The 20466-nt window shown below is 35.9% G+C and overlaps 1 protein-coding gene across 1 annotated transcript; it reads left to right on the top strand.

The window, feature by feature from the left end:
- Positions 1-8061: 8061 nt before the first annotated feature.
- On the top strand, positions 8062-11234 carry LOC127083826 (protein FIZZY-RELATED 3). The gene is made up of 10 exons (XM_051024163.1): positions 8062-8813; positions 9067-9189; positions 9282-9386; positions 9474-9653; positions 9870-9932; positions 10046-10240; positions 10327-10428; positions 10514-10576; positions 10694-10762; positions 10850-11234. Exons 1-10 carry the CDS (start codon positions 8280-8282, stop codon positions 10901-10903), a joined length of 1488 nt encoding a protein of 495 aa, XP_050880120.1. The 5' UTR covers positions 8062-8279; the 3' UTR covers positions 10904-11234.
- Positions 11235-20466: the final 9232 nt, after the last annotated feature.

Here is a 20466-nt window from a genome sequence, read left to right as displayed (position 1 = left end):
GCATGACACGCGAAACACAACCCATTTCTTCCCATCTTTCAACCAACCTATCTCACTCTATGGTGCTCCAAATGAGATGATGTAAAAACCAAAGTTTAAGTATGGAACATGTAGAACACAATGGTATCTTGTTTTATTAAAAATAGTGGCTTAAACGTGTAGAAAAGCGAACAACAAGGGGGCTTCATGCATCCGGATTCAGCACACATGAAAAACGCAACCCATTTCCTCCATTTTCAAACCAACATAACTAATGCTACAGGGCTCCAAATGAGGTGATGTAAAAATCAAAGTTTGAGTTTGGAATATGTAGAACACAATGGTGCTTTGTTTCATTAAAAATAATGGTCTTAACATGTAGAAAAGCGAACAACAAGGGGGCTTCATGCACCCGGATTCAACAAAAAAAATGTTACAAAATTAAAGTTAAAAGCAATGCCTCATGTTGAGGGCTTTGTAAGCATGCATAGCATATTATTTACATGGACAATAAGCATAGAACAAGCATGGCATAAATGGGAAATAACATGAAATATGGATGGTGAGCATGAAAGAATAGTAATGAACAATGGTAAACATGATGATAAACATGGATATATGGTCATAAAAATGGAGAAGTGAAGGTACCTAATGGATGCAGGGTCCACTGCCCCTTTGAAGATGGAAGAAAAATGAGATGCTTTGAAACTTCAAGAACCTTGTGGAAATGCAATGGAATGAAACTTGGTCTTTTCTCTCCTTGCCTTGCCTCCTTTGAAAATAGAAGCCTCTATTCTGATTAGGGTTTTAGAAGTTTATATATGTAGGTCTTATGTGACTAATGGGCTTGAAATGTTGGTTTTGAGTCATGAACAAAATGTGCAAAAATGAGGTGTGAAAAGAAATGGCTAAATGTGGCAAAACTTAAGTGAATGAACTAAAAGCAAATGGCCAAATGGGGTAAAAAGTGTGTTGGTCGGTTTTGGTGGTCTGACTTGGTTTGGCTTGTGCAACACAAAAATAGTCCAATAGGGTGACTTTAAGACCTTGTATCTTGATGAATATGTAACCAAATGGCAAGGCAATGCAAACAATAGAAAGAGGGTATGGAGCTTAACATCTTTCATGTTGAACACAAGTTGAAATGATGAGTGGAAAGAGGTGAAAAATTGCCATAAAGTTCAGGTTCCATAGCTGCAAAATGGTTGGGCCAGTTTGGCCTAAATGCTGTCAAAAAAATTCAGTCTATGATACCAATTTTAGATGAGTGTATCTTTCAAACCAATGATCCAAATGGGGTGGTTCTAAAAAGGTGTGAAAGAGGACATATCAAGGAACAACTGTCATGAAGAAAGTATTTTCAAAAGATGCCTTGAAGTGCAAGAAATCTGGCCCATAATTCTTGACAAATCTTATAGATTTTGGACTTAGAAAATTTTCTAAGTGTTCTAAAATAATGTCTCACTTTGACCAAGCATAAATTTCTCAATTTTAATCCAAATGAAACAAACTTTATATCTCTAGAAAGCTTGGGACAAGGGGAACAACTTTCATGTAGGAGACATTTTCAAATGGAGCTTGCATCTTGATGGGATATAGGCTTAAAGTGGGTGCAAAAACCATAAAAACTTGCCTTAAATGGAAAGTCAACTATTTCCAAATTTGGTAATTTTTCCAACTCCTGATTAAATGATGAATCCATGATCCAACCTTGATCAAATTTCACATGTAGGCTCCCTTAGGCATGAATTTTGAGATTCCACCTTCAAAATGTCAGGAGTTGACTTTTCTGGCCCCACGGTTGACTTTTCCCAAACCGTCTGATTTCTGAATCCATTGATCAATTGAAGCGCCTCCGGCTCAAATGAAGAGCTGATTTTTTGTATGTACACCCTTGTGGACATATGGAGGGCCGTGGAAATGAGTTTCACCCAAGGAATCAGAAATAAACCAATTTTATGCAAAAACCCTAGTTTAGGGCAAAAATGCTCAAGAACTGATTGCACTGACCGCCAATGGATCTTTGTGAGATGATTATGAATCTTCCTAGGCCAAGATGCCTCTATAATCATGACATGAATGAGCCCCTCTACTTCCAATCAAACATTTCCTGTTGCAGATGGCCTTGAAACCTTAATTTCCTAATTAAATCCAGATGCACCCTCTGAGAGCTCTGAATCTTCCACTGATGAACTGAGGACCATAATAAGACATATGGAACTCCTTGAGACTCTTGAGACTTGTATAATTGGAGAATGAATTCCAACTCTCAACTTTGCTTTGTGTGCGCTCCTTCTGGTTAAGGAGTGGTCAATCAAACCCTGATTTCCCAAGTCACTAATGCAGTATGCAATGAGTATGACCTAGTATGATGCTAATGTAATCCCATGCTTTCCATGAAAAAGTGAAGGGTAAATTTTGGGGTATTACAAAGATATTCAAGAATCACAAAGCATTGATACACCTATGGAGGAATTAGAGCAGGAAACACAAGTAGTTGTGGAAGAGCAACCTGCTCAAGTAGAACAAGACCAGCGTAGGTCAAGCAGGATACGTCACCTACCTGAGAGGTATGAATATCTCATAACTGATCAAGGTGATGTATTACTCATGGATAAGGATGAGCCTGTGACCTACCAAGAGGCCATAACTAGTCCCGAGTCTGAGAAGTGGCTAGAAGCCATGAAATCTGAAATGGATTCCATGTACACAAACCAAGTTTGGACCTTGGTAGAGCCTCTTGTAGGAGTTAACCCTATAGGATGCAAGTGGGTCTTCAAAAAGAAGACTGACATGGATGGTAAGGTACATACCTATAAGGCAAGACTGGTTGCAAAAGGATATAAACAAATTCATGGGGTTAACTATGATGAAACCTTTTCACCAGTTGCAATGCTTAAGTCTGTTCGGATTTTACTTGCTATCGCTGCATATCATAATTATGAAATATGGCAGATGGATGTCAAAACTGCTTTCCTTAATGGGAATCTTCTTGAGGATGTGTACATGACACAACCTGAAGGATTTGACATACCTGAAGAAGCCCTAAAGATATGTAAGTTACAAAGATCAATCTATGGATTGAAGCAAGCTTCCAGAAGCTGGAATCTTCGTTTTGATGAAACAGTAAAACAATATGGATTCATCAAGAACGAAGATGAGCCTTGTGTCTACAAGAAGGTTAGTGGGAGCATGATCGTTTTCCTGATATTATATGTAGATGACATATTACTCATTGGAAACGATGTCCCTACCCTACAACAAGTAAAGTCTTGGTTGGGGAAATGCTTTTCTATGAAGGACCTAGGTAAAGCAGCCTATATATTAGGAATCAGAATCTATAGAGATAGATCACAAAAAACTGCTTGGCCTAAGTCAGAGTACATACATAGACAAAGTGCTGAGACGCTTTAATATGCATGATTCCAAGAAAGGATTCATACCTATGCAACATGGCATGTGTCTATCAAAAACACAATCCCCTTCAACTAAGGAAGAAAGTAATCGCATGAATAAGATTCCATATGCATCTGCAATAGGATCTATCATGTATGCCATGTTATGTACTCGACCAGATATCTTGTATGCTTTAAGTGCAACGAGTAGGTACCAATCTGATCCTAGTGATGCTCATCGGGTAGCTGCCAAGAATATCCTTAAGTATTTGAGAAGGACTAAGGACTCATTCTTGATATATGGAGGTCAGGAAGAGTTGGCTGTAATTGGATACACCGATGCTAACTTCCAGACAAATAAGGATGACTTTAGATCGCAATCTGGTTATGTGTCTTGCTTAAACGGTAGCGCTGTGAGCTGGAAAAGTTCAAAGCAAGATACAGTTGCTGATTCTACAACCGAGGCCGAGTATAGTGTTGCCTCAAGTGCAACAAAGGAAGCTGTTTGGATCAAAAAGTTCATTAGTGAACTTGGCATGGTTCCTAACATTGTGGATCCCATTGGTCTCTATTGTGATAACAATGGTGCTATCGCACAAGCTAAGGAACCTAGATCTCACCAACGATCCAAACACATACTTAGGCGTTATCACCTCATTCGAGAGATAATAGATAGAGGAGATGTGAAAATATGCAGAGTACCTACACTTGACAATATTGCTGACCCACTGACAAAGCCTCTTGCGCAGCAGAAGCATGATGGCCATACTAGATCTATGGGCATTAGGGGTATGCCTGATTGGCTCTAGTGCTAGTGGGAGATTGTAGGTGTAATCCCTATAGGCCAATACTTTTAGTACTTGTATCGAATTATTTATTAATAATAAAAGGCTTTTTCTTTATTATGTTTGTTTAATAAAGTCCCTAGAATAGCTAGTCCGTTTAATGTATCAAGTGTGACTTAATCGTGAGATCACATTAAACATAAGGACACTATTATTAAAGTATATGCAGTCGAGATTTATTGTGAAGTATATGCAGTCGACATTAAACATATGAATATTGAGAGTAATATTTATACTGGATTGACCCGCTATGAGAATACTATATAGAATGCTATGCAAAGTGTCATAAGTTATTCTCATGGTGATAATGGTGTATACCACCCTTCGACCTGAAACCACTATGGACCCTAGATGTAGAGTCGAGTGCCTTGTTGCTGATAAAACATTGTCCGTAACTAGATGACCATAAAGACAGTTGATGGGTACTCTACGAAGCATGCTAAGGGACATGAGTGACCTATATGGAATTTGCCCATCCTGCGTAACAGGATAAATGTCTATGGGCCCAATATTGAACTAGACAAGGATGACACGGTTTATGCCTTGTGTTCAATATAGACATAAGGGCAAAAGGGTAATTATACACATAAGTATTATCACAGAAGGATTTGTCAGATCACATGACATTTTCGTGTCTTGGGTAGCAGTGATGTGTTGCTAGATACCGCTCACTGTTTATTATGTTAAATGCGTGATTTAATATAATTGCCAATGTCGCGAAAACCTACAGGGTCACACACAAAAGGACGGATTGATGAGAGATAGAGTAACTAAGTAACACCGTAAGGTACGGTGCACTTAAGTGAATTGTAGAACATCGTAAGGTACGGTGTACTTAAGTAGAACACGAAATATGGTCAGGTACCACACGCTTAAGTGATTTTGGCATATTATAAGATATGGGCCACATACACTTAAGTGGGCTTTTTAGCTTGCAGCCCACAAAAGTGGTTCTATAAATAGAACCCTTGTGCAGAAGCATTTGTGCAGTTGCAATTTCGTTTCTCTCTCTTTTTCTCACTCAAAGCCTTCATTCGTAGCAGCTAGCACTGAGATTGAAGGAATCTGTTCGTGTGGACTGAGTAGAGTCGTTGTCATCGTTCAACGTTCGTGATCGCTCCGTAGATCTGCATCAAAGGTTTCAATCGTCACAAGAGGTAACGATTCTATCACTGATCATGCCCATTCGTAAGGATCACTAAAGGATAAAATTTTAAATTCCACTGCGTTTTGGATCGCTATTCTCCTTCAAAATCATCATCCTTCATGTCAGCCATGTTAGCCCATGATTGTTTTAAAAAATTCCCATCTTTCTTTAGTGTTATAGCCATCATATTCTCCAAGTATGTGGTTTGAGTTGCATCCATAAATTCAGACTTTTTAGATCTTGCTACCTCTAATATTGCTAATTGTTTATACTTTTCTAAATTACTCTCTATATTACTCTCATTGTCAAGGTTTTGAGTTTCCTGTTGAACTTCCTTTAATTGTTTCTCCATCATAGAGTCTTCAACTGGTGGAAGCAATAAATAATTATTGAGAGGGTTTTTCTTATTAGCATGAGCACCATTAACATCTTTGATCATTCGACTTGTTTCTACTGCCTCATTCATATTCCTTGTCAGGTCCACCACTCCCATAACCCGATCCTTGGGTTTATTAGTCACAAACACATAGATTTATGTGTATCTTCTTTGCTTTAGTCTTGTAATTTTCTTCTAGAATTGCATTTCTTCTTCTACATGCTTCAATCGAGTGACCAATAACATTGCAATGAGTACAAAACTCTCGTAGTTTCTCGTATTCAATTTTAACAAAGAAAGCAAAACCCAATCTTTTCACAAGGATTTTGTAACTCAAATCTTGGTGCAAATCTATGTCAACCAATACTTTAACGAAGTGGCCAAAAGGAAGGTCAAATTATGGTTTACTTGAGGTAAAATCCATGCATATTGGTGTTCCTAGACTACTGGCTATTATGAATATTATTTTAGACTACCAATACTCTTGCGATAAACCATGGATTTTGACCCAAACCTGAGTTTATGTTTGGTTAACATTTGAAGGTACAAAGTCCTTAGACCAAGGGAATAACTTGAGAATACATGGATTTAAGTTCCATGAACTTATGGATCTAACTCTCTGCATATCTTCAAGGCTTGAAACAGTGAACTCATAAAAACCTTTTCTTAATGATGTTATACCCAATTTTGAAATGGATGACCATTGAGCGGCTAGCTTTGCTCGTAAGTTAATAAGAGTTAAAGGTGTTGAACCCTTATGCCATATGATCCTCCCATGAAGATTGTGTTTACAAATTTCAAGGTCTAGTTTGTATTTTTCTTCTGAGATAGTAATGGTAAGACAATCTCCTCTTAAACATGGCATTAGTAGTTGACTTTGAGGGATGTTGCAGCCATATGCTATTGCGTTTGCAAAAAAAATAGTTTTTGTTGTTTCCCTGGTTTCTTCATGTGGTTTAGAAAGATTCTTTTGGTTGTTAATGATTTCGGAGAACAACAAATGTGAAAGAATGAGAGACATAACTGTGAGAAGAAGATGGATTATATGTCAACCGTGTTATTCAAGAAACTTGGAATATGATTTATTTAGGGATTGATTTTCTAATTTTCTCCTATTAATTCAATTTAGTTGACTTAGAGTAATAGATAAATAAATAAAAAGTCCATATTCGAATACTAAAATTGTACGATATAAAAATAAAAAATCTATTTATTATTCATTTAACGTAAGAATTATGGGTGACAATTAAGTCAGACATATTTTTATTTAAATAAGAATAATAAATTATTTAGATTTAAGCAAGACATACCATAAACTGCTTATAAAAAACATAATTTAAATTTTTTTTTGGATAAAAATATAATTATTTAGTACTAATTGTCTCTCAATATATATATATATATATATATATATATATATATATATATATATATATATATATATATATATATATATATATATATATATATATATATATATATATATATATATATATATATATATATATATATATATATATATATATATATATATATGGTTTAAATAATTATATGGTTTAAATGTATAGTTTACTATATATAATTATTTAGCATCTTAGTTAAAAAAAATTAAATATTTTAAATGAGTAGTTTTTTAAAATGTAACAACAAAAAAACGAAGAAAATATCAATTGTTATATATTATAGTGTTAACTTGTATCCTTTATTAGTTAAAAACTAAATAAATAAATATTGTCATGCGTATTAATTTTAATAAGTTTATATAATTCTTGTTTTTTATTATTTTTTCAATAAAACTATAACTTTATATGATATCCTCTATTTTCAAAGAGATAATAATAATAATAATAATAATAATAATAATAATAATAATAATAATAATAATAATAATAATAATAATAATAATAATAATGGTAATTATAATTTGTGCCTAAAAGCACATGTTAAGAATGTAGAAATATTTTTTTTGAAATTGTGTAGAAATATTTTTATTGTTTTTTAATACAAATTTTTAAATATAGAAATACTTTTATTGTTTTCTAATACAAAGTTTTTATTAGTTGATTTCTTTAAGATATATCTCTATGGCATAAGGAAGCATTACTATTCTTCTTCTAATAAATAATAATAATAATAATAATAATAATAATAATAATATCTAGGACTAATAGTCAAGAAAGAAAATAGCAAAATTCAGTGTAACAATTATTGTGAGATGTTGGAAAGAACATGGACATGAAACCTCAACGGCTTGCAAACTTATTTATGTAATTGACCGTTGGAATATCTCTCTTCCAGAAATTAATTAATAATAATTTAATAAACTTACCAAAACCACCTCCGCTCTCTCTATAAACATCCTCAAAAATTCGACCGTTAAGGATCTTCTCCTTCTTCTTCCTCCTCCTTAATTCCTTCAAATAAAAAAACCTCCTCTTTCTGTCTCTTTTTCTCCCTTTGCTCTCACAGAGAGAGTGACCATTGAAATTCTCATTCTTCTCATTATTCTATTGTTTCAAGAAAAAATAAGCAGAAAAATGGAGTCACCACAAACAAGAAAATCAGGGCTTAATCTCCCAGCTGGAATGTCCAGCATAACCTCTTTACGCCTCGAAACCCTCTCAACTCCCCCATCTTCCGCTTCACCTCGTGCAATCTCAAATCTCTCATCCTCATCATCACCTTCTAAATCTTCTTCATGTAGTGATAGATTCATACCTTGTAGATCCTCTTCAAGGCTCCACACATTTGGCTTAATCGATAAACCATCACCGGTTAAAGAAGGGAGTAATGAAGCTTACTCGAGATTATTGAAATCTGAGCTGTTTGGATCTGATTTTGCTTCTCCTTCTTCTCCTGCAGGTTGTGGTGCTGGTGCTGCTGCTGGTGGTGCTGTTTCGCCTATGATCAGTCCTAGCAAGAATATGCTTCGGTTTAAGACGGATCATTCTGGACCTTCTTCGCCGTTTTCGTCCTCTTCACCTTCAATTTTTGGACATCATTCTGGATTCTCTAATGAATCTGCTACTCCTCCTAAGCCTCCTAGGAAAGTTCCCAAGACACCCCACAAGGTAATCTCTTCTATTTCTTCTCTTTTCCCTTTGTGTATATTTACTCATTTTGTAGGATACAGTTACACCCTAAACCCTGAACTCTAGTAGAATCAAAAGAGTTTGTGCATTGTTCACCTTTCAAGCTCAAAAGTCTTTGCAATTTTAAGTAGTTATTATTTAAGAGAGTTTGTATTTGATACTGTAAGAAAGATTCTTAGAGTTAATAGTGATTGTTTAATGTTGATGCTAAAATTGAACATGGGTTGTGCAGGTTTTGGATGCACCTTCACTTCAAGATGACTTTTACTTGAATCTTGTGGACTGGTCTTCACAAAATACTCTAGCAGTGGGGCTTGGCACCTGTGTTTATCTATGGAGTGCTTCAAACAGCAAAGTGAGTATGAACCTGTAAATTGCCAACAATAAACAAAAAGGAGAAGCACCTCTTCTAAACATGGTGAATATATACTTTTGTGTGGCTTTCAGGTGACTAAGCTTTGTGACTTGGGGCCTTATGATGGTGTTTGTTCTGTTCAATGGACCAAGGAGGGTTCTTTCATATCTATTGGTACAAACCTCGGTCAAGTTCAGGTACCTTGTTAGCGATTAGTTTAATTAGATTATGTTTTAAAATCCATACATGTATTTGAAAATAACAGATTTGGCTTATGGTAACAGATTTGGGACGGTACTAAATGCAAAAAGGTCAGAACAATGGCAGGGCATCAAACAAGAACCGGTGTCTTGGCTTGGAATTCTCGAATTTTGGCTTCGGGGAGTAGGGATAGGAACATACTTCAGCATGACATGAGGGTTTCAAGTGACTTTATTGGCAAGCTTGTTGGCCACAAGTCTGAGGTATAAAAAAATATTAGACAAACATATATTTTAGAGGTCAAGAGAGCCATGTCTTAAGTTTTCAGAGGCTCTGTCTAGGTTAGCTGTTGACTTTGACAAAAAAAATAAGGGTCCGATTTTGCCACGCGACAAATAATTTCTTGAATACAGTCGCGAAGGCCAATTGTATGTAAGTAGAGAAACTGTTGACAACTTTTACCTTTTAACTTGTGACAGGTTTGTGGATTAAAATGGTCATGTGATGATCGGGAGCTTGCGTCTGGTGGTAATGATAATCAGGTATACCACCAAGGCACATAATTGCATCATTGTAAGCTTTATGTTTATTATTTTTCTAGATCTTTCAATTCTCACCTCTTGTTCAATGTCATGTTTTATTATTCTACGAGCAGCTGTTGGTATGGAATCAGCACTCTCAGACACCAACTTTGAGACTTACAGAGCACACTGCGGCCGTGAAGGCCATTGCTTGGTCGCCTCACCAGAGCAACCTCCTTGTGTCTGGAGGTGGAACTGCTGATAGGTGTATTCGTTTCTGGAACACTACAAACGGTCACCAATTGAACTCTGTTGACACCGGAAGCCAGGTTTGTTTCCTTACCTTTTCTTTTCGGCAAGAATCCATATTGAAACAATGTCACCAAACTCTAATCTTATGTGTATAATCTTGCAGGTGTGTAACCTTGCTTGGAGTAAAAATGTAAATGAGCTAGTAAGTACTCATGGTTACTCACAAAATCAAATCATGGTGTGGAAATATCCATCACTAGCAAAGGTACTTTACTTTGAGAGTTCAATTCCAACCAGAAAGTATTATCAAAAAACATAAATTGTCTTAACCATATGGATTTGTTTTTAAGGTTGCAACTCTAACCGGCCATAGCATGAGAGTACTATACCTTGCAACGTCTCCTGATGGTCAGGTATTAATGTCATGATACATTTTTACTACATTATAGTATAACAAAATGGTCATTAATACTTATGATGTACATGAACTTTGATTTATTTTAATCTAATGTTGAATAATACAAATACAGACAATAGTGACTGGTGCTGGGGATGAAACTCTGCGGTTTTGGAATATTTTCCCATCAATGAAAACACCTGTAAGCATTGTAACGAATTTTCAATTTGCAAACTTAGAGAAAAGCCTTATCTATGTTTCTAAACATTTCTGTTTGCATCATTTCCAGGCTGTAGTTAAAGATACAGGCCTTTGGTCACTAGGCCGTACCCAAATTCGATGATCCATTAAGCAAGAAGGGGAAGCGTGGAGTTGTTTATACAATTTGTTTTGTATTTAGATGATTTTTTTTCTGTATATGAGAATAAATAACACACTGACACTGACATATTACCAAATACAAGAGCATAAACCTTCAAACTGTAAAGTTAAAGTTTTTCATTTTAAGTTCTTCATAAACCTTCAAACTGTAAAGTTAAAGTTTTTCATTGTGTTAGAGTTAGCTACTTTCACTATCTGTTAACCATGTACTTAAATATCAAATTATAGTTTGAACGTGATTCAATTTAGTCTCAAACATAATGCAAATATTGTTTACCGTTTGTGGTGTGTAATTTTATTGTTTATCTTTCAAATGATCGTTATGAGATATCTTTCATTCGGCCACGCAAGCTACTCACAATTTAGCCAAGTGTCTATGCATTGTATCGTAGATTTACATGTAAACTTTGATGTTAATCATTGATTAGGACTGAAAAATGAAAACCCTCTCGAAAGAGGGTTTTTCTCTCGAACCAGACTCTACCACCCTTTTCTGATCATGGCGGATAACATTCCCATGGCTGTTGCTAAGTCCATCCCCTCCCCCCACAACAATTGCAAGTCAACTACCATAATCGATCTCCCCCCACAACAATTGCAAGTCAACTCCCATAATCGATTGTGAAAGGAAATAGAATCACAATTACAACTCTCAGTAGTATCTAGGATGATTGGAAAATATGACTGGAAAATTGTAAGCACAATCTTCACGGTCACATAACTTGGTCCAACGGTACGACCCCTCTAAAAATCGATGTCTTGCATTTAAAGTTAAACACAGTTTAGAGTCATTAGGAAAATGGGGCCTGATTAAAGACGGGTCAGAACCATTTCATCATGGAGTTAAAGTCATGATTTTTGAAGCTTTTTGCATGGACTAGAGAACCTCAGCACAAATGTGGATTCCAATTTCTAGCCTCTCCTAAGGATATTGGAGGCCTCTAGTATAACAATGGCTCCAATTTGTATGGATGACACCACCAACAAATTGATGTTTGATCGATCATTTGGATATTTTGCTAGAATACTTGTTGATATGGCTATGTTTTTTTTCCTTCAAGTTGTTTATGAAAATTTGTCAAATTTCTCTGATCATTGTCAAATAATTGAGCACAATGTGGGAAATTGTAGAAGAATCACCAAACACAACATTGATCAAAACAAAGATGAGGTAGAAAAGAAATCCAATAGACAAGAGCATGGCCAAATTTATGTGATAAAGGAAAAGCCTCAGCAACAACCTATTCACATTTCAAGTTCATCCAAGGATCCCTCTTAGCAGGAAAATGAAATAAGCACTGGAGGAAAGAAAGTATCAACTACCACCGGACCTGTTATTGAAGGTGATATAAACCATGATGTCGGTTCTACCAAGGATCAAGCGGAGTTCCTTGAGACACAAGTAAACCCACACATTACTTTGACCATTACCGAAGAAGGACAAAGTTCAACTGAATCTGAGTTTGTTGATGCAACTTTGAAAATGACATAGAAAGTTGAATCTAGCGAGCAAGGTCTATCAAAAGCAGTCCAAGACCCTCAAACTAAGAAAGATGTCGAAAATGACAAATATTCACGTGTAAACATGACAAATATTCAAGATATTCAAGACCCTCAAACTTAAAAAGATGTTCAAGAAAGACAAGCTGATGTTGAGATTTGTGCTCAGTTCCATCCTGTTATGTACAAACACTAGAAGAAGAAGGCCAGACAAGCACTTAAAGGAAAGTCTTTTGCATGGTGTTGAAGTACCAGATCCAAGTTAATCACTCCAAACTCCCATCGATGAAGTGCATTTATTGTAAGGTAAGAGGGATTGTCAATAGACCATCTAGATTAAGCTTAAAGTATTCTTATTGAAAAAAATAAACTTGAGTTTTATTTCTTAGCCAAATCTTGGATTGCTTAAAGCTTTATTCTGATAAAAAAAAACATTATTCTGATCACGGCCTTTTCCTTCTTTATTTCCAATATCAAAAAAATTAGATTGATTTCTCATTTCAAATTCATGAAGATAGGGTATCTGTTGGAGTTCAACAATGAACATCCTTTAACAATGTACAAGAATTGGAGAAGATGAAGATGGAAGAATGAAAAGAGAGAAAGACAGAAAACGAAAATTTCTAACTAACTTTTTCAAAATGAAAGAGTTGTTACAATTTGTTACAAATTTATTTCATTTGAATTTATATAGATTCCCTCAAACTCAAATGCACATTAAATGTAAACTAACATGCAAAACCAAATTCAAATGCTAATGCAACTAATCTTGATATGAATTTCATTCAACACCATCTCTTAATTCATATTCAAGTCTAAAAATCAACTACACTAATTTCATCCCTTAAATTTATGAAGTGTTCAATTTTGATTGTCTTTGTCAGCACATCTGCAAGTTACTTTTGAGTACTTATAGCAGTCAATCATCAACTTGATTGATTTGCTCAACTTGAACTTTAGTTCCTGCAGCAAATTCATCATCCTGACAAGCTGACAAAGCACCAACTATGAATTCAACTTCATAGGTTGACAATGCAACCACTGGTTGCTTCTTGGAACACCAAGAAATTGAGGCTCCCATATACATAAACATGTATTATGTAGTGCTTCTTCCGTCCACTTTATCACCACATCTGTCAGAGTTTGAGTAACATATCAGCTCAACGCATCTGACACTCCAGATGAAAACAAAATTCCATGCCACTGAGTTCCTTTTACATAACTCTGAATCCTAACCGCAACCTGATAATGTGACCACTTTGGTTTACTCATAAACCTACTCACAATTTCAACTGCATAACATATGACAAGCATGATGTTACACAAATATCTCAGACAATCAAACAACTGTTTGAAGGTTATAGTATCTACATCCTCACCATCAGAATCAGAGTTTAGTTTATGATTTGTCTTAGCAGGTGTGACTGCTGACTTACAATTCATTAGCTTAAATCTCTTCAGCGGCTCAAAATCGTACTTCAGTTGGTGCACAATAATTTCCTTCTTAGAATTCAAAATCTTCATCCCTAAAAAATATAACATATTTCCAAGGTCAGTCATATCAAATGCATTCATCAGCGCCTTCTTGAACTTGTTTATCTCAGAAGTACAACTCCATGTCAAAAGTACAACTCCAGAATCACATTGTCTTTAGAAGTATGTTGTACATACATACCATATTCCATTTCATATTTCTTGAATCACGTATGCTTGAAAAATAAATCAATTTTCATATTCCAATCCCTTGGAGCTTGTTTCATCCTGTACAAGGCTTTATGCATCTTGTACACCTTCCCTTCTTTATTCTTCTTGCAATGGATCTTTTAGAAAAGTTGACTTTACATCTAAATGTATCAGAGGCCAATTCATATTTGCAGCTATAGCAATAACAAACCTTATGGTTTCACGTCTGCTACATGTGCAAATAATTCAAAGTAGCCTAACCAAACTTTTGTAGCAATCCTTTAGCTACTAACCTTGCTTTATGCTTAGCAACCGAACCATATAAAACTATTCGTGCATGAGACACTTGTGTGAGAAAAGGGTTTTTGTCTAAAAAGAGAGAGAAAAGAATAGAGAAAATATGATTATTATTATTGAATGAGTAGAATTTACAAGCTATATCTATTTATATACATGTCTAACCCTAATTAACTTTTGGGCTTGGGCCTAACCAAGTAACTAACTTGGATTATATTCATAACATACCCCTTATAACCCAAGTTGTCAAACGCACAAGCTTGTCAAATACGAATGTACAAACTTGTCGAACACACTAACTAGTTAATCTGAACTATTTCTAATTTCTTTCTCAATGTTAGAAATTTATCGATCTTCAAGGCTTTGGTGAAAATATCGAAAAACTGTGCTTCACTAGAGCAATGTCTCACTTCAAGTTCACCTCGACTCACCTTCTCCCTTAAGAAGTGAAATCTATCTTCGATGTGCTTGCTTCTCCCATACAAAACTTGATTCTTTGCAAGATTTATGGATGACTTGTTGTCGATCTGTAGTACCGAGGATTTCTTCACTTCGACCTCCATTTCTTCTAACACTTATCTGGTCTGAATTGCTTGACAAGTTGCATAGGATCTAGCTATATATTCAGTCTCACATGACGACAATGCCACCACAGGTTGCTTTCTCGAGCACCATGAGATTGATGCACCAAACACTTGAAAGAAATATACAGTCGTGCTTCTTCGATCTTCCTTATCTCCACACTAATCAACATCTGAATAACAATTAACAACTTCTTTACTTTCAGAATCTCGTGGAAACAAAATTCCACAATTTATTGATCCTTTTAAGTATCTCAGGATTCTTCTTGCAGCCTTCATGTGTGACACTCTAGGTTCACTCATGTATCTGCTCACTAATCCGACTAAGAAACCTATATCAGGTCGACTGTTACATACATACCTCATATATCCTACTATTTGTTTGAACAAAGTTGTGTCGACTATGTCATCTTTTCCATGTTTTTTCCAGTTTCAGGTTTGTTTCGACATGCAAGGATGCAGGATTCGACTCATCCATCATGAATCTCTTGAGTATTTCTTTGACATACTTTCTTTTATGCAACACCATAACTTGCCTGGTATTTTTAAATTCCATGTCTAGGAAATATGACAAATTTCCCAAATCCGACATTTCAAATTCCCTCTTCATTAGCTCTTTGAACTTCAACAAGTTCTCCATGTTATTTCCTGTTACCAGCAGGTCATCGACATACAAATAGATGATGGTTATATTTTGTGCCTTGACCTGTACATAGACACCATACTCCGACCTATATTTAACAAATCTCAATTCGACTAAGTAAGATTCAATCTTCTTGTTCCATGCCCTAGGTGCCTGTTTAAGACCATAGAGCGTTTTGTGCAGCCTGTATACTTTCCTTGCTTCCTCTTGAATCACAAACCTATGAGGTTATGTGACATATACAATTTCGTCTAAGGGACCATTCAAAAATGTTGATTTCACATCTAAGTGAAATGTTGACCAACTTTGCTTGCATGTCAAGGCTACCATCAATCTGACAGTTTTCAATCTTGTTATTGAGGCTTATACTTTAGAATAGTCGAGTCCTTCTCTATGAAGAAATCCTCAAGCTATCAATCTTGCTTTATGTCTTGCTATCTACCCATCAACATTATGCTTCAATTTGAACATCCATTTCACTTTGATAACTTTTGTATATGCTGGCAATTCGAATAACTCTCATGTGTTATTCCTTTCAATTTCTTGCAACTCTTCGACCATAGCTGACTTCCACAGTTTATTCTTTAAGGCTTCTCTATAGTTGATTGGTTCAGCACCTGCAAGTAAAGAAAAATAAACTAATTCGCCATCTGTTGTGACTTCATCATCCCTAGCAACTTCATAGTCTTGAAGCCTTGCTGGAAGAAATCTAGTTCTTTATGGTCTTTGGCTTATACCATCCACACCATCTCAACTATTTGCTTCGATGTCGACTATATCTTGAATCTCAGCAACGTCTTCAACTTCAATCTCATTAGTTTCTTCGTCGATGCCATAACCCATAAGTGGCTTGTTAGTTGCTTCACCAGAATTCCAATCCCATACAGAAAATTTCATCAATCATAATATCTCGACTCATTACGATCTTCTCATTTATTGGATTGAACAACCTGTACGCACCAGTTTTATGATATCCTACAAGTATCATAGGTTCACTCTTGTCATCAAGCTTCCTTCTCTTCGCATCAGGAACATGCTTGTAGAAAATAGAGTGAAACACCTTTAGATGGTCATTTTCTACTTCATACTTCTTCAGGAACCTTGCTCGTTAACTTCTTGGTAGGGCACCTATTTAGAATGTAAACAACAGTGGTGACTAGTTCACCTCATAAGGATTTTGGCAAACTCTTCTGCTTTAGTATGTATCTTGCCATATCCAATATTGTCCTATTTCTTCTTTATGCTATTTCATTATGTTGACGCATGTAAGGAGCAGTTACCTCATGATCAATACCATATTTTGCACAAAACTCTTCAAAAGTCTTGGTTGTGTATTCACCACCTCCTTCTGTACACAAAACCTTGATCTTCTTTTCACTCTGTTTTTCAACAAGCTTCTTGAATCTCTTAAAGATTTCAAATACTTCGTCCTTTCGCTTGATCACATAGATCCACAGCTTTCGACTATAATCATCAACAAATGAAACAAAATACTTGTTTCCACCAATGGTATGATCCTCGAACGGGCCACATACATCTGAATGTACTACTTCTAGTATGCAAGAGGATCTCATTGGTACAGTTGAAACAAAAGCATTTTTGGATTGCTTCTCTACTAAGCAACCTTCACATAACTTGTCGGGCATTACAAGACTTGGCATGCCATTTACCATCTCTTGAGTAATCAGTTGATTGAGTGACCTAAAATTCAAATGGCCAAACCTCAAATGCCACAACCAACTATCCTTGTTGTCGACAACTGTCTTCAAGCATTGCATCTCTGTCGAGCAGATCTTGATCTTAAATGTCATGTTCTTCGACAGTAGAGACTTTAAGACCAAATTATTCTTTGTGTCGAATAAGTCTAAGGCTCCATTTTTCATCCCGACTGAGAAACCTTTTTTGACCAGCTATCTAACACTAAGAAAGTTTCACTTCATTCCAGGTACGTAGAGTACATCTTTGATCATAGATTTTCCATGATTACTCCTTTGAATAACTACGTCGCCTATACCTTCTACTTACAACGATCTATGTTGACGCGTGTAAGAAGAAATTACCTTATGATCAATACCATGTTTTGCACAAAACTCTTCAAAAGTCTTGGTGTGTAAGGTTTGCTCATTTGTCCTTTCCTTTTATCGCTCTCTTGTCTTTTCTGTACCAACAATGCTTGGCCAAGTGGCCCCATTTTTCATAATTGTAACACTGTACACCTTTCTTTTCTTCTTTATTAGTTGAAGTTCCTTATCCTCTTTTGGAGGAATCATAATCGACCTTATGCTTCTGAGGGTTCGACCAAGACTTTTTACTCTGAGTCTTGCCTCTCAACTTGTTAGAACCACCATGCTTCTTCCATGTTTGAGCTTGGAGTTCCTGTATCAAATCTTGAATTCCCTTTCTTTCAAGAATTCTCAACTAATACACTCCAATGAACCAATCAAATCTTCCAACTTCAGTGTTTCAAGATTGTTGGATTCTTGAATAGCGACGATATAGTGATCAAAGTGAGAGGTTAACATACACATTACCTTCTCAACTATCATCTTATCAGTTATGGTTTCACCACAACCTTTCATGAGATGAACAAGATTCTGCACCTTAGCAACATAACTTGCAATCTTTTCGTCTTCTCCCATCTGCAGTAATTTGTACTGTCGTCGAAGCACCTCCAGCTTGACGCCTTTAACCTTGTCACCGCCTTCGTAATACTTCACCAGAACATCCCATGCCTCCTTTGTTTATTCAGCATGATAAATCCGATCAAAATTCGTCGAGTCTACTACCGATTGAATACAAAATAACGCCTTGAAATATTTCGTCTTGGCATCCTTGTGGATGACTCTCTGAGCATCAATTGCATTTGCAGGAAGCACATGAACGCCATTACTAACCACTTCAAAGGTTTCATGGAAGCCAAGCAATGATTGCATTTGTTTATTCCATCGAATTCAATTCTTACCGTCAAGAACCATAAGAGAGTTTGGAATACCACCATTATTGTCGTTCATCTTTGCAACAATCAATTAACAATCCACAATCCCGAAAACACTATCACCAACGTATGATTCTTAAAAGCACGATCAAGAAAACCGAAGCTATGATACCAATTTGTTAGTGCATGAGGCACTTTTATGAGAAAAGGGTTTGTTTCGAAAAAGTGAGAGAGAAGAATAGAGAAAATAGGATATTATTATTAAATGAGTAGAATAATACATAATTGTGTAAGATATTATATCGAACTCTTGTACGGTCGAATGGTAGCTTCTTGGTTCGACAATTTGATAGGACCTTAGCATGTCGTCAAAGTCTATTCACATGCTGTAGTCGAAGTATGCTAGGATTGCTAACATGTCGAATTGAGCATGTTTGTTATGCCCAATTATTTAAGTTAGCTTGTTCTCTAAGTTAACTTGTGTAATAGGCATGTGTGTAAAATCCATTAGTTTGCTATGTTAGTTTTCTTATAAATAGCATACTAGTCTCTCATCATTGTACAACGCAAATTCTAATTAGGGTGAGAAAGGTTATTTTTATATTATGTAACACTTGTCATCTTGTTTCAAAGAAAAAGTAAAGAATAATAGTTTATAACCAATTTCATTGTGTTCTTATTGTTTTCTTCTTTTCTACCCTTGTGGGTTTCTTACCGATCAAGAAACCAATTTTACTTTGTAATTCCGACATCATTTTCATAAAAAATTGGTGTGGTGAGCATGGAGAAGATGTCTTCAACAAAGTATGAGATTGAAAATTTCACCGGAGTGAACGATTTCGACCTGTGGCGCTTGAAGATGAAAGTTTTACTGGTTCAACAAGTTTGTTTAGAAGCGTTGAAGGGAGTCGGAGCCATGGAAGATGCGTTAAAGGATAAATAAAAATTGACTATGGTAGAGAAAGCCCACATCGCCATCTTATTGCGCCTTGGTGATAAGGTTCTTCGACAAGTTTCGAAGGAGACGATGATGTCGGATCTTTAGGAGAAACTCGAAATTTTGTACATGACCAAATCATTGGTCTATCGCCTATACCTGAAGCAAGCTTTGTATTCACTCAAGATGAGTGAAGACAAAGTTATGGATGAGCAGTTGGATATGTTCAACAAGCTGATTCTTGATCTTGAAAATATAGATGTAAAAATCGAGGATGAAGATCAAGCGTTGTTATTATTGTGTGCTTTGCCCATAACACATGCTCACTTCAAATAAACTCTCTTGTATGGAAGAGAGTCTCTGACCTTTGAAGAAGTTCAATCATCCTTGTACTCTAAGGATTTGAACGAACGAAAGGAGTACATGCCATCTTCGACCGGTGAAGGTCTGTCGGTTAAGGCGAAATTCACAAAAAGAGATGGCAAGTTCGACAAGAAAACGGGTAAAAGTTAGCATAAGTCTTGTAGTGGTGATGCATCTGGTATTCGATGGTACCACTGTAAGAAGGAGGGTCATACAAGAAAAGTGTTCCCTGAATTCTTGAAAGATCATAGAGGTAAGGATAATGGCAACACAACCATTGTTCAAATGATTTTGACTAATTTGATGTTCTTGTGGTTTCAAGTGGAGACTCAAGTAAAGAGTGGAGTATGGATTTAGGTTGCACTTGACACATGACTCCAAACAAAGACTTGTTTGAGGAACTATGTGATCAAGATGGTGGATTTGTATTGCTTGGAAACAATAAAGCTTGCAAGATTGCGTGTTGGATCTGTGAGATTCAAGCTCCATAATGAGTCAATAAGGTTGTTGACTGAAGTCAAGTATGTACATGATTTGAAGAGAAATTTGATTTCTCTTGGTGAATTCAACAAGAAAGGATATGTTT

Source organism: Lathyrus oleraceus, chromosome 5 (genome assembly GCF_024323335.1).
Source record: "Lathyrus oleraceus cultivar Zhongwan6 chromosome 5, CAAS_Psat_ZW6_1.0, whole genome shotgun sequence".
In the NCBI taxonomy this organism is placed as follows: Eukaryota; Viridiplantae; Streptophyta; class Magnoliopsida; order Fabales; family Fabaceae; genus Lathyrus; species Lathyrus oleraceus.
The sequence above is the reverse complement of the archived record's forward strand: the minus strand, read 5'-3'. Positions and strand labels throughout refer to the sequence as shown.

Bases quoted from the DNA above. Each gene is read 5' to 3' on its own strand.
- LOC127083826 (XM_051024163.1), top strand. From the start codon at position 8,280: ATGGAGTCACCACAAACAAGAAAATCAGGGCTTAATCTCCCAGCTGGA. The intron at 9,654-9,869 runs GTATAAAAAAAT...AACTTGTGACAG, and splicing joins TTGTTGGCCACAAGTCTGAG to GTTTGTGGATTAAAATGGTC. The intron at 10,241-10,326 runs GTTTGTTTCCTT...ATAATCTTGCAG, and splicing joins CTGTTGACACCGGAAGCCAG to GTGTGTAACCTTGCTTGGAG.